This window comes from Mauremys mutica, chromosome 2 (genome assembly GCF_020497125.1).
Source record: "Mauremys mutica isolate MM-2020 ecotype Southern chromosome 2, ASM2049712v1, whole genome shotgun sequence".
NCBI lineage: Eukaryota > Metazoa > Chordata > Testudines > Geoemydidae > Mauremys > Mauremys mutica.
This window is the reverse complement of record NC_059073.1, coordinates 240,990,691-241,016,314: the sequence shown is the minus strand read 5'-3', so window position 1 is coordinate 241,016,314 and position 25,624 is coordinate 240,990,691. Positions and strand designations below refer to the sequence as shown.

General features: G+C 39.8%; 1 protein-coding gene across 3 annotated transcripts in view; it reads right to left on the bottom strand.

The window, feature by feature from the left end:
* AGMO (alkylglycerol monooxygenase) overlaps positions 1 to 25,624 on the bottom strand; it is a 280,195-nt gene that overhangs the window by 110,692 nt on the left and 143,879 nt on the right. For 2 of the 3 annotated variants that reach the window (XM_045007249.1, XM_045007248.1), the window contains exons 11-12: positions 24,646 to 24,728; positions 23,587 to 23,692 (exon numbers count right to left, since the gene is read on the bottom strand). In XM_045007249.1, the coding sequence (XP_044863184.1) occupies positions 23,587 to 23,692; positions 24,646 to 24,728 (189 nt within the window). Of the gene's footprint in view, positions 1 to 15,170; positions 15,241 to 17,189; positions 17,287 to 23,586; positions 23,693 to 24,645; positions 24,729 to 25,624 lie in introns of all 3 variants that reach the window. The other variant, XM_045007247.1, reaches the window with a different exon arrangement.

The following is a 25,624-nucleotide window of genomic DNA, read 5'->3' as shown; positions in this document are numbered from 1 at the left end:
TTAGGTTGGATATTAGGAAAAACTTTTTCACTAGTAGGGTGGTGAAGAACTGGAATGGGTTACCTAGGGAGGTAGTGGAATCTCCTTCCTTAGAGGTTTTTAAGGTCAGGCTTGACAAAGCCCTGGCTGGGATGATTTAGTTGGGTTTGGTCCTGCTTTGAGCAGGGGGTTGGACTAGATGACCTCCTGAGGTCCCTTCCAACCCTGAGATTCTATGATTAAGAGAAACTGTAGTTTTGGATGCTCCAAACAAATTTTGAGGAAAAACCTTATTGCTAATTAATATAATATAATAAAATAATAATACTAATAATACTTAATAGCGTTGTCATCAAGCTGGGACAAAAACAAATGCTTATTAGACAAACTGCAAACCAAGGACCCAATTCAGGTTCTAACTGTTCAAAGCACAGACCACAGAAACATAGCAAGACAGCAAAAGTAATGTTAGAATGGGCTTAGAGTAAGACCAGCCATGGTCCATCACACTGCCCCCCAGCTCCAAGTGTGTTGTTTCTACAAGGACGCGAGTAATCGGTTTGCGGTGTGGGGCAACCAGGAGGAAAGTAAGTGATGTACACGATGCAGACAATGCTCTCCAAATCCAAGACACATCTCGAATGCCTCCTTTGTGGAGATGGCTGCAAGGTGTTAACTTTCCAGGATTTCAGGGAGCGGATCACAGAGGTAGCATCTCATTGCGCCTCTCCCACTCAGAAAAAGTGATAGCAGTAAGGGCTTACTGGGATGCACATGCCTTGTATGCCCCCACTCCTAATAATGGGCCTGATTGGCTCTCCATCCATGCGGCCCTCTACCAGACAGCAGCACAGACCTTCTTTTAATCGCCAGGTTTCAGAGTAGCAGCCGTGTTAGTCTGTATCTGTAAAAAGAACAGGAGTACTTGTGGCACCTTAAAGACTAACAAATTTATTTTAATCTCATGCTAAAATAAATTTGTTAGTCTTTAAGGTGCCACAAGTACTCCTGTTCTTTTAATCGCCAGTGTGCAATGAGTTGTTCATAATAAAGCCTGTATCTTTTCTGGTTTTGAGTGATTACAGTTAAATTTAGAAACCCCAGCTTGTACAATTAGTTAGTCCCTCCAATGTGATTTGCCGTGTATTCGTTAATAGTAAATTTCACTTCCCATCATGCTGTTCATTTACCTAGCTTTGTTAAAGCCTTCTGGAGTTCTTCATTTCTTCAGGTTTTGACTAACCTGAATTAAAAGTTTCACCAGCAAAATTTTGCCATTTCATTAGACATCCTTTTTCCAGATTATTAATGAATATATTAAACAGTCTCACTATGCATCCCTGAGCCAACGCACTGTAAACCTTTTGCCATGCACAAAATTGACCACACTGTCCTGCAAATGGAATGACTTCTCAACCCCACTACACCTTTTCCCCATGACTCACTTCTTCCTCAAGGGGAATAAACACTAAAACTATGTCAGTCAAATGCATTCTCCACCCAACTTTCTATAAAAAAAACCTGCTAACATTTTTTCCTGAATGTCCAAGTGTGTTGCCCTGTCTTATCTGCATCTTTCTTTTAAATAGCAAGATGCTTCTGGGTGGCGTTATGATAACTGAGCAAACAAATTTACCCTAATTGTGATCAACTGTAAACAGTACATGAAAGATCATAAAATGTTACAATAACCAATAACAAATGTCAATAGAAAGTAAGTCAAGTTGCTTTTAGTAAGGCAGTTATAAACATCTGCAAAAGAACCAGACAGAGACTAAATTAGTCCAAACTAAAAGGCCACCTTGATATAGTTCAAGGACTATGTTGAAATCATAAAGACAGAAGATGTGGAACCAGAAATTAATGAACCCAAGTTGGTATGTTGGATATTAGACCTAACTGGGGACAAAATAATGAGGGGATGGGCTATTCCGCCCACTGTTCCCTTTGTGGGTCCTTAACAGAAGAACAGATGGAAGAGAAGAACAGATGGAGGCTACTGAAGTGAGCTTCACCATTGTGACTACCACCCCCACTATCTCCTGGGACCCTGGACCTTCTTTATCCTAATCCTGGAGGATGTCCTGACCAGCTTGGGCCAGAGAGAGGGATCCAGATGACATTGCCACTCCTACCAACTCCAGCAGAATCCCATCCATCACCTGAGATGAAACAGGATTGGACTTTAACGACAGCAGCAACAATAATAGCTCCTGTCCATCTCAGGTAACGTCTTCTCTTTTCCTCAAAAAGACAGTTATTATAATGTCTTTGATACTATGTAAGACACTGTCAAACAAGGTGAGTTTCCCCCCTTCTAAAACAGCAGCTAAAGGGAAAGGGAACAAGAAATGTTGTTAAAATGAAAGCCTTACTTCATAGTTTACATTTCAAATGCTTATCTGTTTTTCCTTCTTTTCTGTATCTTTAATAAAAGGTTAAAATGATTTTAATGGTGTTTGCCAATGTATTGAGCAGGCAGAGGTCTCCATATACCAAACTCTGGACCTTATTTAACATTCTTTAATGTTGGATGGTGACTGTGTTAACACCTTTGGCCCAATATTTTCATTGTCTTTTTTTTTGTCTTTTGTCAAGTACTAAGCATATCAGCAGCACTTTACAAATAAAATAATAATATGACACTCTTTCAAGCATAAGACTACATGCAGCCTGAAGCCTGAATTTGTCCCCAAATGAAAATCTCAGAACATTAAAATATCTCCATTGCCTGACTGCCAGTTATAACCTATGCTATCAGCACAGACTAGTAAATATGCCTCCACTCTGCCTTTTAAGAAACACTGTCTAATAAATGCAGTTTTTTCAGCTGTAGTTTGCTTTTGTATGGGGTTTTATGGTACAGATTACTGCACAGCAGAAAGCAAACTAAAATCATGAAGACCATGTAATTTCATCCATACAGGGATCAAAATATAACAGCAGAGGGTGAAGTAACTGATTGGGGAGGGTTCATGTGGACAAGCCAAGAAAGCAGACCAGTTTTGGTTGCATGCTGTTTTCACAGCTATAATTTTTGTTAGTTTTGCAATCTGATGCTTTTGATTTTTATTTGATGCTAATAGGTCCTGAAAGCTGGAGATATTTTACAAAGCCAAAAAAATAAACCTGGATCCACTAAAGATTCTGTTTTTCACTTTCCTAAATCTCCTTTAGCCAGGAGTTGGGCCTGCTGGCCTTTAGTGTTAGATCTACTGATGAAAAATAGTATATAATGGCTAGTTATTATAATCGTCCCTAGGAGGAACAGATGTGAGTCATATAGGGGTGCATTTTATAGGAATAATTTAATTGTAATTATTATAAGAACTTGGAAATTAGTAAATGCTTAAATACAGAGTAGGCTATAATTACTACAGCAAGACACTTGAAAACCTCATTAAGATTGCATAAGATTATATAAGAAAATTGAAGACAAAACTATCTTCCTCTAAGGGGGCTAAAGTAGAACACCACAGGTTAAGGGAATGATAGCATGGAAAAAAATATTTTACGAAAATATATCATGTTATTGTTTGCTTTTCTGGTTGTTTTTTTGCAGAATTCACTGGTGGTAGTGCACCAAATACACAGAGCCTGATTCCGTCATAGGGTTTCATCCACCTCCTGTTCAAATTAGTGAGAGTCTTTCCATGGTCTTTAATAGGAGTTGGTTCAGGCTTACATAGAGAAGTGCTTAACTGTACGAGTCAGCCCACTGATTTCAAGGGGATTACTTCATGAGTAAAATTTTACTAGACATTAGTAGGGCCGATATTATAAGGCCCAAAATTAACCAAACAAATAATAATTGGGTGATCTTGAAAGCAGAGAGAGATTGGAGACATGGGGATATTCATTTTACAGTGAGTTATAAAAAGGAAGATAGGTTTCAGAGTAGCAGCCGTGTTAGTCTGTCTCCGCAAAAAGAACAGAACAGGAGTACTTGTGGCACCTTAGAGACTAACAAATTTATTTCAGCATAAGCTTTCATGGGCTACAGCTTACTTCTTCGGATGCATAGAATGGAACACACAGACAGGAGACATTTATACATACAGAGAACATGAAAAGGTGGAAGTACGCATACCAACTGGAAAAGTCCAGTCAATTGAGATGAGCTATCATCAGCAGGAGAAAAAAACCTTTGAAGTGATAATTGAGAGGTGTGAGGAGAACTTAACATAGGGAAATAGATTCAATTAGTGTAATGACCCAACCATTCCCAGTCTCTGTTTAGACCTAAGTTAATTGTATCTAATTTGCATATTAATTCGAGTTCAGCAGTCTCTCTTTGGAGTCTGTTTTAGAAGTTTTTTTGTTGCAAAATTGCCACCTTCAAGTCTGTCACTGAGTGGTTAGAGAGGTTGAAGTGTTCTCCCGCTGGTTTTTGAATGTTATGATTCCTGATGTCAGATTTGTGTCCATTTATTCTTTTACGTAGAAACTGTCCGGTTTGGCCAATGTACATGGCAGAGGGGCATTGCTGGCACATGATGGCATATATCACGTTGGTAGATGTGCAGGTGAACGAGCCCCTGATGGCGTGGCTGATGTGATTAGGTCCTGTGATGATGTCACTTGAATAGATATGTGGACAGAACTGGCATCGGGCTTTGTTGCAAGGATAAGTTAAGTTATGTTGTATGGTGTGCGGTTGCTGGTGAGTATTTGCTTCAGGTTGGGAGGCTGTCTGTAAGCGAGGACTGGCCTGTCTCCCAAGATCTGAGAGAGTGAGGGATCATCTTTCAGGATAGGTTGTAGATCTTTGATGATGCGCTGGAGAGGTTTTAGTTGGGGGCTGTAGGTGATGGCTAGTGGCGTTATTTTCTTTATTGGGCCTGTCCTGTAGTAGGTGGCTTCTGGGTACTCTTCTGGCTCTGTCAATCTGTTTTTTCACTTCAGCAGGTGGGTATTGTAGTTTTAAGAATGCTTGACAGAGATCTTGTCGGTGTTTATCTCTGTCTGAGGGATTGGAGCAAATACGGTTGTATCTTAGAGCTTGGCTGTAGACAATGGATCGTGTGGTGTGTCCTGGATGGAAGCTGGAGGCATGTAGGTAAGTATAGCGGTCAGTGGGTTTCCGGTATAGGATGGTGTTTATGTGACCATGGATAACTCATGACCTCCAATATGCCATGGTACTTTGTAACCTTAGGAAGACCAGGCAATCAACCATTCCTTTCTGACAGTAGCGAAGTACACTACTCTTAAAGAAGAACCAATTTTTTAAATAGAGCTATAAATTAGACTCTAGTTTTCAGGGCAAAATTGACAGTTCTACCTGGATTAGTCATGCAGTATAAGATGTATTAAAAACTCCAAGAGTAAGTGGTGGAACTATGGATCAGGGAATCTTGGCTATCTCCTTCCAAATCTGTTTCCAAGAAAGTCAAGTGTAGAAGGTTTTACCCCTCCCTGCACATACCTTTTAATATCAATGTATTACTTCTCCTGGTGCTCAGTAACATGCCAAGTATGCTGGCAATCACCAACTGAGAAAAACTGATTAGAATTTCAGTCTCTGAAGTCTTGCCAAGGCTGAGGGTTGTCGGTCAGCTTGAAAAGATTTTTTTACATAACTACCATGATTTTAACATAAGAAAGATATTACTAGACCTATTTCCTCACTACTAATGGGAACATTCTTGGTTCTCTTGGTCAGGCCATTATATCACTTGCTGACAATGAGGGCAAATATTCAGTGGGATCTTTCTCCTAGTTACCAAAGTCAAATAGGAAGGGTGCACAGAGCATTAGAACTTGACCATGACAGGGTGTGGATCTTGACTTGGCCAATTCAGACCATTGACATATGAGTAAGACAATGTACTGCCATGACTCTGCTGCTTCCGACAGAGGCCCCAAGAGGGTAACAATAACTCAGTGGATCATAGTATGTTGGAGGTGCTTTGGCCAGCATATACTTGCAGGTGAACCTCTCTGTCTCTACTACAAATGATTGAACATTTCCGTTCAAAAGTTTTTCAGTTAAAATGGCCTATTTTTCAAATTTAAAGTTATGGGTTTTGAACTTTTCCAGTTTTTCAATGAAGACTGAAAAATTCAGTCCTCTCTGCCACTTTTTCTCTCTTTTTAAATTCCTTTTCCAGAGGTAACATGAAAGAAAAGTGTGTTTGGTGGGGGGGGAGGGGCGGGGGAGGGAAATACAAAAAAGGGAGGAAAAGGTAAGAGAAAGTGGAAAAAATGAAATACTTCAAAAACTTGTGGGTTTTTTAAAAATGATTTTTATACATTTAAACTTACCAAAAAAATACTTTCTATTTTTTTCCCAGCTCTAGACTCTGCAATCCTTGTGAATTTAAGAATTTGGGGAGATTTTATTCACTAGTTGCAGCAATATCTATCTCAGAGTGACAAACTCAAGGAGCTCAATGTATTTACCTTAATAAGAGAGGTTAAGGGGTAACTTGACAACAGTCTATAAGTATCTACAAGGGAAACAAATATTTAATAACAGGCTCTCAAATCTAGCAGAAAAAGGTATCACGTGATCCAACTGGTGGAAGTTGAAGCTAGATAAATTCAGACTGGAAGTAAGGCATAAACTTTTAATGGTGAGAATAATTAACCATTAGAACAATTTACCAAGGGGTAGTTGATTTTCCATCACTGGCAATTTTTCAATCAAGACAATGTTTTTTTCTAAAAGATACGCTATAGAAAATATTTTTGGGGACGTTCTACACCCTCTGTTATTGGGAGGTCAGACTAGATGATCACAAAGGTCCCTGCTAGCTTTAGAATCCAGGAATCTATCTGTTTATTCCATAATCCTTAAGTATTTGAAACTGTAGCCTGTCAATAATTCCCTGCCAAGATATTATTCTACCTGATAGATTAATCTATGGTATGTGATTAATCTATCAGGTAGAATAGATTCATGATTTAGCAGATCCAATTAAACAACTGGCTCTTTGTAAATTTGGCTTTAAGTGACACAGTGAAGGGGCAACCTGCCCCCTGAAGAGTAGTGCAACCTAGGTCAGCCCATCCCTGTCACATGACGTGGCTCCTTTGAGTTTTTGGTAGGTCTCATCTACAAAGATGGAAGAGATATTCGAAGATGGGAAAATGGGCCTGGGAATAAGTAGTGTTTGGGAGAAAATCAGTTACTATTTCCCAGATGCTTCAAGAGGGGCAGGAAGTGCCACCCACTCCATAGCTGGCAAAAAAAAAAACAAAACGGTGAGGAACCACAAATGCAATTCAAGGCTAGCAGAGTTTGCAGACCCAGTGAAGACATCTACCGGCAGGACAAAGGACAGAGCAGTCCAGGGTGGAGGGACTGAAGGCACAGTCCTTAGCCATGTAAACCAAGGTCGCTGGCTAGAACACAGAAGAGAGGGTGAGCCCAGGTTCCCCTACTTCTTCCCCAGAGCAAGAGAGGAGGTACAGGTATCAAGAGTGGAGTTTGAGGGCTGAGTGTAGAGGTCACTAGACTTTGGGTTTTCTTATTTTGGGACTTTTCTGTTAACCCTAGAAGGGGAATGGACTGAGAGATGACCATGCCAGAAGGCAAGCCACGGAAATGGCAGACCATCATGGAACTGGGATGGAAAAGAGGGCACTGCAGATCACTAACCTCTGCAACACCGCTTCTGTGCATGTGGGGTTTGCTCTGAGGCAAGACTCTATAACATGCACTAATAACACAAATGAATCAATTAATTGTCTATAATTGGAAATGTCACTGGGGAACCCATTAACACCTGTAGTGAATTTGACCTAACAAGTCTATGTCAGAGGTGGAGGTAGATCCAGGACCAAATCTCGCCTTCTATGTTATAGTGTACTTAGTTAAAACCCACAGAAAATTAAAATAAATAAATAAAACCATCCATGTGGATAAAAGGAGGTCAAGTCTTTCTAAACCTGGCAATCATTTGGTGGGCCACATTTGAGTGTAATAATCAGAGAGGCAGCCGTGTTAGTCTGGATCTGTAAAAAGCGACAAAGTCCTGTGGCACCTTATAGACTAACAGACGTATTGGAGCATGAGCTTTCGTGGGTGACTACCCACTCCGTCAGAGGCATGCTCTGACGAAGTGGGTATTCACCCACGCAAGGTAATAATAAAATAAATTAAAAAGACAAGCAGTTTGTGGAATTTAATTATGATGATGATTACTGCTCATTATTTATATAGCACTGCAAGTGTGCTAGGCATTTTTCATACATGCAAGAAGACACAATTCTGCCCCAAAGGTTTTATAATCTAACTAGATTATTTGTAGGCAAAGGAGAAAAGGGAGAGAGAAAGAAAAATGTATCCTTTCTTTTCTTTTCTATTTATTATTAAATCACACATTTAACTGCCATTTTTTATTGTTACTTAATCTCTTCCTGTTTTCTGTAGCCAACATTTTGAAGCCAACAGTGGGGAAAAAACGAATCCATGCCAGGGATTTATAGTCATATGCAGATGTGCAGCAAATTCAGGTAATAGCTAAAGATAAAATATAGCATCCTCTTCTCCATAAAACCTAAAATTTCCAATCTAGAACCGAGCATTTCCAACTGTATATTAGCACTCAATCAGCAAAATAAACAATCTAATCTAAGCATTACACAGGCTCCACATGAAGATAAACCAAACCAATTCTGTCAGGACAGATGGGATCATTCTCAAACTCCATGGAGGGTGATTCCATTGTTTTGCCTGTCTCAAGTGAGGTATTAGTAAATAACTAGGGCTTTGTATATTCTTTCCCCCTCAAAACACCTATTTCCAACTTTTAAACATACAAAGTGTTTTATGTATTCTGTGCTTGGGAACCAGTTGTTAAACACAACATTTGCTAATCTTCTTTCATCAGGCAATTTTTATTTGGCACTGGCAAGAAAAGGAAACTCTTTTAAACATTCTTTCTTCCTTGCGTAATATTCAAAACACAAAAATAAATACAGCATTGTTGTTTTCTTTATGTTTCCTGATTCTAAACATCATATCAAACAGATCTCCAGGAAAGGAATAACAAACATGGCAAGGCAATACATAAAATTAATCACAGAAACTACAACAGCTTGATTCTAGCTGATCGATCCATTGCCCACTTTAGACAAGAGGCATTTAGCTGGTTAGAAATCAGTATGCAGCTGACCAGATGTCATGAAACAGCTTTCATACTCAATGGTTATTTCAGGTGCTGCTCTTAGGCAAATAATTTTAAAGAGGAGTCATTCCCATTGTGTCTAAGATGTCATCTGCATTTTCAGTAACAACCTAATGGACATATCCCTTTTGATTAGAAGAATGTAATTACTAGCAACTATCAAACGTTATCTTTGTAGTTAAAATATACACTATGTTGTGGAAGTATTTTAAACTCACCCCTCCCCCCCAAAAAAAACACCAACAACAATCTTCTTCTAAACTTGGGTGTTGATACTATATAAGTGCTCTGCTGTGGCTTGTTGCCATGTGAAGAGCCACACTAGCCTAGAAGGTCAGGGAACCTGACATACAGGGAACACACCTAAGGTGGCCACGCAGATTTGCTGGTTGCTGTAAAAGGAGAATTTCGCATGGGAGTGTGATGCTTCCCAGGGTTGTGAGGCATCTCACCACTACCTGCCCTTAGCGTGAAGCAGTCTTGTCCATGCCTGCTGTAGATCATCTCCTTGTAACTAACAACCTCTGGCAGCACAAGTACTACCTTGCTCTCTGTACAGGTAGCGACAAGCATACACCAACCCCCAAATACTCAGAATGTACCCTGCAGTGTTCAGCCCCTTTATCCACTGAACACCCACAGAAGTACCAGGCCTGTGGTTCCCAAAGAAACAGTACATATCACCATCTAAGATTCAACTCAAAATAAGCACTTTGCCTAATTCCATAGCACTTAGATATTCACCACTACCCCAATATAATGCGGCCTGATATAACACGAATTCGGATATAACGCGGTAAAGCAGCACTCGGGGAGGGGAGGAGCTGCACACTGGCGGATCAAAGCAAGTTCAATATAACGCAGTTTCACTATAACACGGTCAGATTCTTTTGGCTCCTTAGAACAGCGTTATATTGGGGTAGAGGTGTATATAGTTAAAACATGCATAAGTTTATTATCAAAGAACAGAGATTCAAGTAATAGTAAGAATCCTTGAAACAAATGATTATATATAAAACAAAATAACATGCTTTCTAAAGACTGAACTTAACAAACAAGTTACTCTCTTTAGTCTCTTGTCTAAAGAAGTTTATCTCACCCAAAGTTCTCTCCAGCATTTTTAACCATGCCTGCTTGAGCCCCCTTTTTCATGAAGCCAAAACACTGTCCTTTTTATTCCTTCATGGAGGGTTCCTGGGCATCCTCTTTATCCCTCCCAAATATACTCAAGCAAATGTTTGATTTGTACTTCAAGATAAGTTCCTCTCCCCACATTTTGTTTCTCTTCCTATTAGCTTCTTTCTTACAATCCTTCATGTGCATTCAGTTCAGATAGGTGCTAGGAGACCCACTCTGAACGAGACAATTCTCAATTTACATGTAAATAGATAGATGGCTAAACATCTCTTGTCTGACAGAAAATCTATTTTCCACCTTTGCTGCTGACTAATGCTTTCATACAGCCTGTAAGAACATATTTTTGGTGTATATACAAACTCCTTAAATAGTATCTGTACATATATTTGCAATGATATTGATGCCCATGACATTCTTTGTGAACCCAAATGTACACACTAAGATCATGAGATTCTTATAAGGTCTCTGCACACTCTTGCCAGTTGGCATTAAGAGATCCTTGTGTCACAGGGTGGCAGGAGGCTTCTTGCCCCACCCTCTCCCCTTACACATCTTTGCAAGAGCCAGATACACTGAAGTAACCTAAATTTGCATCTCTCCCTTTCACACTCAAGTTTTTTTCATCTAATCATGAGGAAAGGACATCTAAAGTATCTCAAAACTGTCATGATTCATGGTGTCCAGCATCAGCAAAATCTTGCTTTATTATATGTGGAGAACAGTCAGCTGAATCCAGGCTGTCTTCTCCTGGGGGGTGATTCAAACATTCCATTGTGAGGAAACATCTTGTTGTTTTGAGGAGAAAATTCAGATCAAGTTAGCTACATCTATGATGGCAGAACATGATCTTGAGAGGACAGGGGAAAGTCTAATCTGCTTGAGTTTAAACCCAGTGTTCTTCACTGAGGGCTCTGGATATATTGGGAGAACTTTGTTCTACAGATGAACTTGGAAAGGCCAGTGGGGAAGTGTTGGCTCCTTTGATGATAGAGGTTTTCAATGTCTCCTTTAATGATGGCAGAGTGCTAAGCACTCTTAAGGAAGCACATGTAGCATATTTGATAAAGAAACTATGACTTGATGCTGACAATCTGGTCAACTGCTTCCAACCTTCCATTTTTGGCTAAAATTATGTACAAGGTTAATATATGACAACTTTCAGCATATCTAGATGCCTCAGAACCCCTTGGCCAGGTTCAGACCTGGTTATGGCACGGAGACTATACTGATTGATAATCTTACCGAGGTGCTAGCTAAGGGTCTAGACTGATACTGATAGCTCTATTGGCTGCCTTTCATACCGCTGAACAGGAAATTCTGTTAACTTGCTTGAGGACCTATGTGGGAGTAAATGGAGCTACTTTGCAATGGCTTTGTTATTTTTGTCTTGGAAAGTCACCAAGAGGGTAATTGCTTTTCTGCCTCAGAGCTCTTGTAGAGTGCTATAAGATTGCTCCCGAGATCATTCTTCCCATTTAATTTGTGTATGCTGCTGTTAGAAGAGGCAGTGAAGAGGCCTTAGGGCAGTACTTTCAATATTTAAATAAATATCTATGCTGATGACACTCAGGTCTATTTTGTCCAACCCAGGAATTACAGTCAGGTGTCTCCCTCCATTACAGGTGTGACTGGGGTGTGAATGAGTGTGAGCTAGCTGAGACACAATCCAGAGCAGGATGGCAGGTTGGCAGTAAGAGAATCAGATAGCAGCAGTGACCCCTTTTTGGGGTAAATATATTTCATTCGCATTAATGACTTTGTCACTTACAGATTAGAGTACTGCAAAATTCTTTACGTAGCATTGCAGTTTAAATCTACTCTAAAACTGAAGAAGATGCAGAGGGCAATAGCGTGATCATTAAGCAGTGTCTCAGTGTGAGTATGACACCAATGCCCCTGAATCTTCACTGACTATCTGTTGGTTCTGACCTATGGAGTCCACAATGGCCTGCAATCTGCCTACTTGAGAGACTGCCCTGCTCCCCAAATGACTCTGGAACCCTGGTGAGGTCTGCCACAGCATGTGATATGGAGCTCCATTTGCACACGAGAGAAGATGCTGTTGGTAGGGCACCCTTTGAGAGGGCCTTGATTTTGAAATGCACTCCTGATGGGCCCAAAACAGACCATGCTTTTTGGGCATGACACAAAGGACCTTTGGGGATGTGAGTTCATGCTTTGTGGGGTTTCAAGTATAGGTTTTCACTTGGAGAAAACGATGGTTTTGGGAAACTGAGATAAGGAAATTTCAGTTTGGGCGACACCAGCCTCTTCCTGGTGGGGAGCTGAGGTGGGCCAGCCAGAAAATTGGGGCAGTTGTGCCTGCACTCACCACGAGGCCCCATCTCCTCCATTGTCCTTCCCCCTTCTGTGGCCAGGTTGGAGACCAGAAACCAGAGCCAGGCACTGCGGGGTGCGGGCTGCTTGCAGCTGGTGAAAGGTGCCTGGGATGGGGGACCCGGCATGGCAGAGTCCTTGGGGAGCAGCAACTGTGAAGGGTGGTGGGCAGAAGCCCAGGCTGGAGCAGCTCACTCCGGGCCACTGTGGGGAGTCCTGGATCCTTCACTTGCCCTGGACACCAGGCAGGGACACATGCCGGGGGCTGCTTTCGGGCACCTCAGACCTCCCACCCAAGCTTACTTCTCTGCTGCTGCAGAGATGGGGGGCTGAAGAGCAGCAGTAGCTGCTACGGGGTGGCTAAAGCAAATTTGGGGATGACTATAGTCCCTGCAAACAACCCCCTCCCCAACCCACCTATGCTGTCTCTGATGGTGGACTCACTTTCAGAAAGGTTGTTGTTTTGCTATTGCTATTTTAGTCTTAATTGGACTGTATTTTTAAAGTACCTGTCATAGGCAGCTAAAGCCTGAGAGAGGCAATCTTTTTATGTTTACATATTTAAATGAAATAAAACAGGCAACTTCTTACTTCAGCATATCTGCTCCCAATGTGAGAAACAAATGCTTCCTTTACTGACTCAAAGAAGTACTGCTAATGCACAATAGAGCTGGTTGAAATAATTTGTGGAGGTTTGATTAAGAATAGCTTTTCAACCAAAACAAACATTTTGGTTAAATTTTTTTTAATAAAAAATAAAAAAAATTCTGCAATTTATTTTGTATTTGGCAATTTTTTTTACCCAAAATAGTTTTCATAGAACAGAAAAACATCAGTAGTCAAGTTTTCATTTAAAAAAATATTGGGAAATTGGACAACAAAAAACAAAAACAGAAAACTTAAAAACATGTCCTGGCATTTATCTACTAGCTCCAGGGCTTCAGAATCAATACAGCTGTGGAAGGACAAAATGGATTTGTGCATCCACAGCAAAATTGTCCGCCAAGGCTTCAGTCTTGCCAGTGTATCTGTACAGGTGCAAGGCTCCACCTGTGTAGGGGCAGTAGTACAACTGTGGTCTAAGTGCTGACTGCCAAATCTTTATTACTTGTGTGTTTTAAGAGGGAGAAAGGAAATACTGCTTGACTTTCAGAGCTGGCCAACAATTAGAACAATCATTCTTTGATTTATAAACCAAGCAAATCTGAAAGATAAATTATCAAGAGAATAAATGGTGAAACTCCATAATGTCATTTTTTGAGAGACACTTTTTAAGAGGATACCTGTACTTCAATAACCCCCTTTTCCATGGTTGTTGACTTTGTAAACTTAACTGTACGTAAGGCCATCAGTCAACCACTAACTGTCTTGGGCTAAAGAAGGGCCACAAAATCCAGCTCACAAATAGAAAGGTACCATCAACCTTACTAATAATGGTTTTCACATATATTAGAGTAATTAAAAGTGAAATACATTTTTAAATGTATGTTGATAGCATTTATATCTTCAAATGTTTCTCTTGCCCCCCTCCCCCCATTATATTTGACAACAGGGAAGAATCTACTTTTTTTTTCAATTTTTACACTAAGTTTCTGATTTCTATTAGCCCTGACTATCTCCTTAACTTGTCAAGCAATTAAAGTGACAAAAGTAATAGCAGATGCTTCTTTTATAGCTAAACCTATGGCAGGCAGGTCATATTTTGCAGTTTATTACAACCACTTGACACAATCTTGATTTTAAGGTAATTGAAAAGATCCTGATAATAAACCACTGGTTTACTTTTTTCAGATGAAATAAATATATAATCCAATTTCAACCTCATTTTAATGGCACATTAGATGGTCTCCAACTTGTCTTGATTTTTATTTTATTTGACGATTGTAAATAAACCCTGGAAAATTCCTTCCAAGATTTTACCACCTGAAACTGCAGCTGTTGGCTGACACTATCAAAGCCTCGCAATTCCAAACTCACGTGCAAATCTCATCAAGTGCAGACATTTCTAATTGGTTCCAGAAGTTTTTCTTTTTGCTAAGATCAGGGGGCAGAGGAAGAATAATGAGGAGCTTTTAAGCAGAGGGGGGAAGGAGGGAGGGTGTTGAGCTTGGGGAGTGGAGATTTTAAAAAGCTCCAGCTTGGCTGCTCTGCCAGAAATGCGGAGCAATTTTATGGTCAATTGGCCAGAGCATCTGGAACCATATATCATAGTCTTTAGTTGACGGTGGTGAAGCCGACTCACACATTGGCTCAGGCTAAAACCAGTAATGACTCTGCTGTCACACCTAAATGGAAACTAACTTAATCTACTGCCAGGTTTAACTGTGACTTTTTCTAAGGGACATTATTCCTCTTAGGGCAGTTGTCAAGAATATTAAAAGTTCAGTCCACTGAATGCTCACGACACACTATGGTAGACTTTTATGAGCAAAGCTAACATATAAAATAAAGATTACAACTTGTGTTTGTTTAGCTCCATATGTGTTGACAAGGCTTTTTATCATGAGGCTGTAGGGTTTCCTCCCATCCCTCCTCCTTCCACCTTCGTTTTAAAAATATATTTCATATGCACCAGCCTACCTTGTTAGTGCATGGAGACTGCATAAATGCTGAAGTCATAAATCACAGCCTGGGGTATGGAGCATTCAACCTAATGGAAGCCAAATATGAGATGTACTGCATTTTGAAATGTGGCACAGATGATCATAATGAGGGGCAGAGCAAAAATTCTGCAGAGCAGAAAGCTAAGGTTGATGTGGAAATAATTCCTTGTGAGTAAAGGTTTGTTTTAAGTCAATGGTCATAAGTCTCTGTTCTAAGGCTAGTAAATTGCATTAACAAACAAGTGAGGTAACAGCAAGTCTCTGCATGATGTAAGAAGTCGCAAGTCAGCAGCATGGTAATACATCACATTCAGAGGGATTGGTATGAGGTAAGGAGTACAGTGCAAAGCAGTACTTTAAAGTATATATCCATTCTATATTTTTATCCAGACAAATTAGTTAACATACTAGTTAGAAACGTAGGAATTGCACACTAGATCAGAGTAGTGGTCCATCTAGTTCAGAATGCTGTCTCCAACAGCATTCTGCACCAGCTGCTTCTAAAGAAGATGCTAGAAAGATGCTGCAGAGGTTAGTTGTGGAATAAGCTGACCACAAGGAAGTTTCTCTCTAGCTTCATTAGTTAGAAGCTGGCTTATGCCCTGAAACATGAGGTTTTACATACCTTCCAAAACTCTTATTTCTCTTTAATCCTTATACAACCCATGCCAGAGTCAAATTGAAAAGAAAAGAAAAATACTTTATTTTAAAAGTGTTATTTGCAATATTGTTGTAGCCATGTTGGCCCCAAGATATGAGACAGACAAGGTGGGTGAGGTAATATCTTTTATTGGCTCAACTTCTGTTGGTTAAAGAGACAAGGAAGAAGATCTCTGTGGAGCTCAAAAGCAAGTCTCTTTCACCAACAGAAATTGACCCGGGATGTGAATTAGGCACCTTTTAGCTTGTGCCAGCAGCACCCACACTGAGCAGTTAAAGCGCAACTCTCTGGTGTGGTGTGCAATTCACAGGGTAGACATAGCCAGAGTTTCTTAAAATTTAAAAGCCTGGCCTCCTATCTCAAGGTTTTGTTACCAATATTCTGTATCTATAAGAGCTAATAAAGCCCTCCATAGTCAGATTGTTTGCAAGGAAGCATAGAGCTCATCATTAATTATATGAGCACTTACATGAGTCAGTATGTTCAGCCTTCTGAAAACATTCCATTCACACTGGGCATGGTCAGAGGTTTTACACAGCTATTAACGGGCAAGTTTTGCATCAATGGCTCAAATGATCCCAATAAAACACAGTCAGGCTACCTTAAAATGTGGAGTGAGCATTTCAGTATTACTTTAATTTAATGTAGATCATTTAAGACCTCTCAGCTCAAGTCTAATACAGACAGCTTCAGTTGACTTTTGACTTTAATTTCTATTAGGTGTATCTTGTTCACAGAAAAACTTGCCTAAGTTTTTCAATATGTTCTTTTAGGTCCCTAACCCAAATTAAATTAGCGTCCATTATAACTTCAACAATGTCTAATCATTGAAATATTACTGCAATAACTCCTTGAAATACTCTGGGAGCAGTGCCAATACCAAACATCATTCATTTACATTTATAATGGTTTATTTAAAATCACTACCTTAGAACTCAGTGCACCCAATTTTACTAGCCAAAATGCCCTGCTCGTAATATGGAGAAGATACTTTTTTCTGAGAACTGATCTTCAATTGTTCAACAATTTTCATCAGATAATCTTCCTGTTTTATTTAATTGCATGGATCAAAGCAAATCTATACTTTATTTAACCTTTCAGTTACACTAGAATTAACACACAGGTTCAAGTCAACAATGTTGATTTAAAATTACCTTGAGAAAAAAGCCATAGCCTCCATAGTGTTTTATTCAGCCCAAATGAATATAGAATATGAATTTAGAAAATACTAGGGTCAGATTCTGTTTTGCTCTTATGCAGGTAGGCTGATGACATTCATAAAGAAACCTCCCTTACTCAGTCCGTATAAGGGCCTGCCAGAACTGTAGCTCTTACTCTCTGGGAAGAACAAGGGATGCTTCCTTCCTGCTCCGCCAGATACACACTGCTTCCCGAAGGCAGTGGAGAGTGATGGAAAGGATGGGACATGTTTCTGTTGCAAAAAAAAAGTGAACATCATTCTGAGATGTATTAGCAGGAGTGCTGTAAGCAAGACACGAGAAGTAATTCTTCTGATCTACTCTGCCCTAAGTACGCCTCAACTGGAGTAGTGTGTCCAGTTCTGGGCATCACAGTTCAGGAAGGATGTGGACAAACTGGAGAGAGTCGTGAGAAGAACCACAAAAATGATTAAAGGTCTAGAAAACATGAACCTATGAGGGAAGATTGAAAAAAAATGGGTTTGTTTAGTCTGGAAAGGAGAAGACTGAGAAGGGGACATGATAACAGTTGTCAAGTATGTAAAGGTTGTTACAAGGAAGAGGGAGAAAAACTGTTTTTCTTAACCTCTGAGAATAGGACCAGAAGCAATGGGCTTAAATTGCAGCAAGGGAGGTTTAGGTTGGACATTAGGAAAAACTTTCTAACTGTCAAGGTGGTTAAGCACTGGAATAAATTGCTTAGGGAGGTTGTGGAACCTCCATCATTGGAGATTTTTAAGAGAAGATTAGACAACACCTGTCAGGAATGGTATATATAATACTTAGTCCTGCCATGAGTGCAGGGGACTGGACTAGATGACCTCTCAAGGTCCCTTCCAGTCCTATGATTCTATGATTCTTCTCCCCCATGCAATGGCCAGAAGAGCTGGTTGATCACCCAGAAGATGCGTTCACCTACTGCACACTTGAGAATGCCAGAAGGCAAAGTGCCTGCCAATAAGTGACCATCTAGTCTATCTCTGAGGCAGAATGGTTCTGCACCACCCCAGAACAGGTATATGCCTACAAGACACAATCAGTCTCTAACAAGGGCACAAGGGGAGCCTAGGAGTGGGGATGTGTGTTTAATCATAAAGGATATCAAGGAACAGGTACCAATTCCTCATTGCCGGATTGTTCTCTTCTGCTTTATCATTACAACATCATATATATATGATTGTCTTGTAGGCATATATTTATCATTACAACTTCATGTTTGTTGTCCTTTATTTATTTATATATATATATATATATATATATATATATATAAATAAAGGACAACAAACATGAAGTTGTAATGATAAAGCAGAAGAGAACAATTTGGCAATGAGGAATTGATACTTGTTCCAGTTTGTGATCCACCTCTTGACCACTCTAAAATCTCACAAATCTGACACATTTCAAGCAGAAACTCATAGTTTTTGTGTAATGCATATTTGACTACAAGAGAATAAATATGAATAAGGTTTATACTTACCCAAGCACATTTCAAATGATTCAGGATAGTGCATGGCAAACAGAATCTGCCACAGAACTGGTCCAATGAGCACCATAAACTTATAAACTCTGGGTCAGAATTAGCCACTACATTCTAGGTGCACAGAATATTGTCATCATAGATATTGCAATTTACACTAGCTTTCTTTATTTTCCTAAATCAGTGTCCAAAAAGACAACATACATATATATATCGACAAAGTGAGTTAATACAAGTTGGAGTAAGAGAAATTTAAACTACCACCACAAAAATCTATAACTGACACACAAATACATTTTGCAATGGTTATATTAGATGTGGGAAAGTAGAGAATGAGAAAGAGTGTGTGTGTGTATGTGTACTTCAGATTAAAAAGAGTGAATGAAAATGATTGAACTAATGTCTGTCTTGAATGGTGAATAAGACTGGTGTCTGTGTGCGGGAGAGCAAGGGAAAAAGGGATGTGTGGATGAGCAGATGAAAAATTGCAAGGACAAAGGTGGCAGAAGTAAAGATAATCATTTCACATACTAGACAGATTAATGTTTGCGTGTGTCACTATATATCATTGTACATGTATAACCAGGTTAAGTGAGTAGTTTTGATTGATCTCCCTTAGCTCTAATCTCAGGATCTGAGGAATTCTGGGAAAAATTGTCTAAATTTTTCACCTTTGGGTCACCGGTTTCAAATTCACCCAGATTAGTAACAACCAGAAACTATTACCATCTGAAATCTTTTTGACAGCTTTTTTGCATGAGTTGGTGAGCTCAGTCCTTCTTTTTGGGTGATTGTCTGCATTCTAAAACCCACTATCACAAATTACCATCCTTTGTTAACAGTCCCAGCAAGGAGTCCAGAAACTGAATGTGAAGGTAGAATAAAATATCTTCTTACCCATGAAGGTAAACCTCCTAGATCATGGCACCCCTGAAGGGCAACATGAGGAACTGTGCTATATCTTTGGGGTGTCTACACTGAAATAAAACACTCATGGCTGGCCCACGTCAGCTGACTCGGACTTGTGGTGCTTGGGCTGAGGGACTAGAAAACTGTAGTATAGATGCTCAGGCTTGGGCTGGAGCCCAAGCTCTGGGACCCCACAATGGGGGAGGGCTCCAGATCCCAGGCTTCCACCTGAGCCTAATGTCTACTCTGCAATTTTACAGACTTGCAGCCAAGCCCCAGGAGCCTGAGTCAGCTGACAGAGGCCAGCCTTGAGTGTTTAATTGCAGTGTAGACATACCCATAGTGTACCTGTTCTGTAGTAAACCGAGGACTTGATGTGTCCAGTGCTATCAGCTTGGCAATTTACAAGCCCTATATTAACTTTAAGAAACTACATCTGCTGTTTCATATTCTGGTCTGTCCGCTGGCAAATTACTTGGATGACACTTGCTCTTGCGATATTTTCAAAGAAAACTACCAATGATACCACCAATGATGACTAGCCAGCCAGTGCAAAATAAGAAGGGAGACAAAAAGAAAAAGGGCCAGAGAAGCAATCAAATGGGAAGGCCAATATGAGGAAAAGAGAGAAAAAGACTGAAGAAAGAAGAAAGAAATAACCAAAAAGAAAAGAGGGAAGAAAGAAAGGAAGGGAAAAAGAGTTACAGAAGCACTCAGAGACTGAAGGGGGTCAATACTTTAACGAAGAAAACAGATTAAGAAAAGAATAAGAAACAAAATGGATTTTTAAAAAAAAATAATATTAAGAGAAAATAATTGCATTTTATTTATTGCATATTTTTATACAATGAAGTAGGAAACCATACGATTACTCCAGAACTAATTAGGACAATGTCCTGGAAACAAAGACAATTAATATTTTGTTGTTTTCCCTGAACCTTATCTTACTTATATTTTTACACACACACACACGCACGCACACACACACACGCCTGCAAGAATGATAAGTGAAATATTCACATAAGTCAAGGCTATATTCATATATCTCCCATTGAGTTGCATGTGTATTTCAAATCAGTTGATAACCCTTGTGTGATAGGACGTCTACCCCACTAAGGCCCTGAATGGATTAATGTGCGCCTAAGAGGCCAATTTTGTTACCTAACTGCACCTGGAGGGATAGACAGGCTTAACTGATCATGAAGCCCAGCTGAGCAGGAACAAGCTGGTTAGCATAAAGCAAGGAAGTTTATAGCAGAGGGGGCTGCAGGGAGAGAGTCTGATGTTACTATTTGGGCACTAGAAGATGGAGACATCTGCTCAAAGCAGAACCTAATCCCCAACTAAATCATCCCAGCTAGGGTTTTGTCAAGCCTGACCTTAAAAACTTCTAAGGAAGGAGATTCCACCACCTCCCTAGGCAACCCATTCCAGTGCTTCACCATCCTCCTAGTGAAAAAGTTTTTCCTAATATCCAACCTAAACCTCTCCCACTTCAACTTGAGACCATTACTCCTTGTTCTGTCATCTGCCACCACTGAGAACAGTCTAGATCCATCCTCTTTGGAACCCCCTTTCAGGTAGTTGAAAGCAGCTATCAAATTCCCCATCATTCTTTTCTTCTGCAGACTAAACAATCCCAGTTCTCTCAGCCCCCTAATCATTTTTGTTGCCCTCCACTGGACTCCTTCCAATTTTTCCACATCCTTCTTGTAGTGTGGGGCCCAAAACTGGACACACTACTCCAGATGAGGCCTCACCAATGCCGAATAGAGGGGAATGATCACATCCCTCGATCTGCTGGCAATGCTCCTACTTGTACAGCCCAAAACGCCGTTAGCCTTCTTGGCAACAAGGGCACACTGTTGACTTATATCCAGCTTCTTGTCCACGGTAACCCCTAGGTCCTTTTCTGCAGAACTGCTGCTAGCCGTTCAGTCCCTAGTCTGTAGCAGTGCATGGGATTCTTCCATCCTAAGTGCAGGACTCTGCACTTGTCCTTGTTGAACCTCATCAGATTTCTTTTGGCCCAATCGTCCAATTTGTCTAGGTCCTGTATCCTATCCCTACCCTCCAGCTTATCTAGCACTCCTCCCAGTTTAGTGTCATCTGCAAACTTGCTGAGAGTGCAATCCACGCCAGATCATTAATGAAGATATTGAAAAAACCTGGCCCCATGACCTACTCTTGGGGCACTCCGCCTGATACCAGCTGCCAACTAGACATGGAGCCATTGATCACTAGCCGTTGAGCCTGATGATCTAGTCAGCTTTCTATCCAGGCTGGTATGTCCCCCTGGTGACTAAACAGCATAAACAGTCAACCAGACAACCTTCACCAAGTATTTTTATGATTGTTTCACCTTTGTGCTCCAGGTACAACACCACTATAGCAGCAACAGCTAGCAGGAGACCCCTCCTGCTGCCTTGTTCAGCCTTTTACCTACTTGCCGCCTTCTCCCAGTTATCCAGCTGGTAAGCTAATTATCTCATCCCCTTCTCCACACGAGCCAGTGATCCCTTCTAATTTTCGAAGCCAGTTCACTACCTAATTCCCTCCTACTCTAACCCTGAGTGCTCTAAGTGACCAGAGTCCTGGCTTCCAGAAAGCTCTATTTATAGCTGCTAAGAGTGCCCTATCACACCTTGGGAAGCAAAATAAACACAGGACAATTAATTCTATGTTTAAAATATATCTATTACACTAGTTTACTCAATGTACACTAATTTTTTTTTCCAAATACTAGGCCCTTCATACTTAAAACAAAAGCTATCATGAAATCCATAAAATGTGGGCTTTAACTCGGACACACACTGATTAAAAGAAAATAAGACACTTGTTGATTTTAAAATCAAGGTTATGACACTAATATAACAATTACCAAAAAGTTCAAAATAATTTGTAAATAGTGGCGCTTTGCTAACCAGCTTTACATTTTGTCTAACAATTATTGTTTCCTGTCCTGGTGGGGGGAACACTAGAATTTATCCATGGTGATATTGCCTGCTGTCAAGGAAAAGGCAATAGAATTGGTACCATTTTCAGAAACACCCAATTAACAACGTCTTGCGGGGGGGGGGGTGTCAGATCTTTAATTGAGGTAAATTGGTGTAACTCCACTGAAGCTGACAGCTATGCCAATTTAGAGAACTTCAGGATCTGGCCTTTGATCTTTCTGTTTCTAAACCAAAAGATACATATATGTCCTAGTCTTTTGCTCAGGGAAAGACATTTGAAACTGTTATTCTTAAAACCCCCACTATACTAAAAACACTAAGTTACTATGTTTAATGCATTCTTCTTAAATAACTCACTTATGCTAAATAGCTTGCTTCATGTTCACTTGGCACTTCATAAAGCTAACATACAGTCAAATGATTGCATTGGACCCTTCAGATCATCATCCGGCCAAACCCAAAAGTAAACTTTATTTGTTAACCAATCTCTCAATAGTGCAGTGAGCCATTCATAAAACCAGACTTGCACAACCCTAATCCTCATCTGGAAACTAACCATAGATTCCTTAAGAATGTGGTACAGTTTGGAGTCATATGAAAAGTATCATTTTAATGTAAAATACACACCTAGATTTTGGGAAACTCAGGTGCAGAGAAACCAAAAGTCACACACAGTAAACACAAACACGTCATAATGAGGGTGTGAAATCAGGCAACACAAAGTCAATCTCAACACAATGATAACTGAGCATGCCTCTTTGGGCTGTTGTCAAGTCCTGCAGAATAATTAAGATCCGGGAATAAATTAAATCTGGAGGTTGGGCAGCACGTGAGGGTATTTCTTTCAAAGTTTATGGCCAGCAATATATTATTTTTGATTAGCAGGATAACACACATCGCTGTCTCTGACTTTTTTTGATTTGATACATTAGGTACCACCCACAATTAACAATTTCTCCTACAGTAAAGCCTCAAAACGTGTGAGAAATAGGATAAAAGGCTACGAAAAAAATTCCCAAATTCTGATCAATTGTACAGTCAAAAATATGTATCAGAAATATATACCTCTAAAGGCAACCCATAATCTTAAATTGGCAAAATGACTCATTTTCTGAAAAGGGGGTGGGGGGAATCTAGAGTCCCTAGGGTCTGCAAATTGCATGCAGTATTCTTAAAAATAAATATCTTACCTCGTAAGTAAATGCCAAAGAAGCAATGTATATTTTCAGGTAACTAAGTTTGTGCAGAGCTAGAAAGACTGAGCAGCGGACAGCTTCCAAACTAGCTGCTTTGGGCCTAGAATAAGAATTAAAATTAATGTTCAGTCTTTTCTCCTTTGCATGTAATCTGTTGAGTACTTCAGTGACAAATAGGAACACAGAACAAGGAACTGATGATATCCTGTAGTAATATGCAGTTGCAACTGAGTTTTCACTATAAATCTGATTTAAAGTTTACAATTTAAAACCTTAGCTCTGAATTTCCTGGATTAGTAAGCTTGATTTGGGAATCATTTTGAAATCTGGGTAATGTGTTCTACCTTAAATTACTGATATATATATACTCTCAATCTTAATTCTATTTTAATGTAGTTTTTGCCTGGAAAACTCTGAATAAAGCTGTAACTATTGGTGGAGTAAATTATTTATTATACAAGAGGTGAGGGTAAGAATGGGGCAAGGCAAAATTATGAAAAATTCCTAATGAATAATTTGAGCCTCTCTTTACACAATTCTAATTTTCCTTTATTTACACCCATCCACATTTTTCGCGGCATAAATTATAAACTGCTCCTGTACATTGCCAAATTCTTTCCCTATGCTGAAATAAACAATTTAGCGTGTAAAGATCAAAGGTATTTACCTCTGTCTGAATAATGAATGTCAAACAGAGTAGGATTGTCACTGGAATGTTAAATGAAGACATAACCATTAATTAAATATAAATAATTTCTTCTGCATCATCTTCAGGCAGGCTGATTCCATTTCTCTCTACGGTTGTTTTCCATTATTTCTTAGGTCCTTACTCATGTTGAGTAGCCCTACAGTTGGGTACTATTTATAAGTGCATCACAATTTGGTCCATACATTGCAACGTGCAAGTAGGAAGTCCACACATTTGATTAACATTATAGTCGTTTGATACTTTAATGGTTGCCATACTTTATAAGTAATTGTGGTAGCCAATGGACTTTTTTTTTTTTTCACAGTCAGGAAACAAGAAAAGAAAGAAAATGTTTCATGTCTTGCCTTTGCTCCATAAGGAATCCAATGGAGGTCAATGTCAGGATAATGTAGCCAATCCTCAGGAGAAGAGTTACCTGTGATAATGTCTGTTAAAACAACAAAGAACAAATTACTCATTTAGGGTAGCTCTCTGAAGGGATATTGGGTTCTAAACATGACACTGGAGCAGCCCGAACTTTCACTCTCAATTATACATTAGTGTCTCCTTTTAAAGTAGTTTGATATTTTGAACTTTATATCTAAAAAACCCATGCCAGATTCTCCAGCCCACTCCGTAAATGTTTTTCTTTTTGCTTCTTGGAAGCTACAAGAATCAGATTTTTCCAAAAATAATTCTTATCATAGGATTAGTCTTCAAAATATTTTTTTAAAATGTTCATTACTGTTTTTCCCCTGAAATTATTTGAACCCTTCATACTGGTACCCAAAAGCAAACAGCTATTTTTTCTAAATAAATATGAAAGCCCAGCCTGCTCTTTTTCCTGTTCATAATGTCATTTCAGCTTTGCAAGGGTTCCCCAGAGGGTACAGGCAGTTGAAAACAATATTGCTTAAAAAAAAAATGAAGAAGGTTAGTAACCATTTTTTCTTCTTCAAGTGCTTGCTCATGTCCATTCCATGCTAGGTGACTCACAAGCAGTACCGCTGGAGGTGGGCTCGGAGATCATGCACATGCTGACTGCAACACTGTTTTCCCAAATCGTCACAGGCCTGTTGGGCGATGGCATAGTGAGAAGCGAAGGTATGAAACGACGACCAGTTTGCAGCTCTGTGGATGTCGTGGATTGTACCTGCATGAGGAACACTGCTGATGAAGCGTGGACTCTTGTGGTATGAGCGGTCATGATAACCAGAGGTGGAACCTTCACCTGCTTGTAGCAAGCTTGGATACAGGCGGTTATCCAGAACTAGATTTTTTCAGATGACACAGGTAGCCCTCTCATCCTTTCTGCTACTGCTAAAAAGAGTTGCGTCGAGCTGC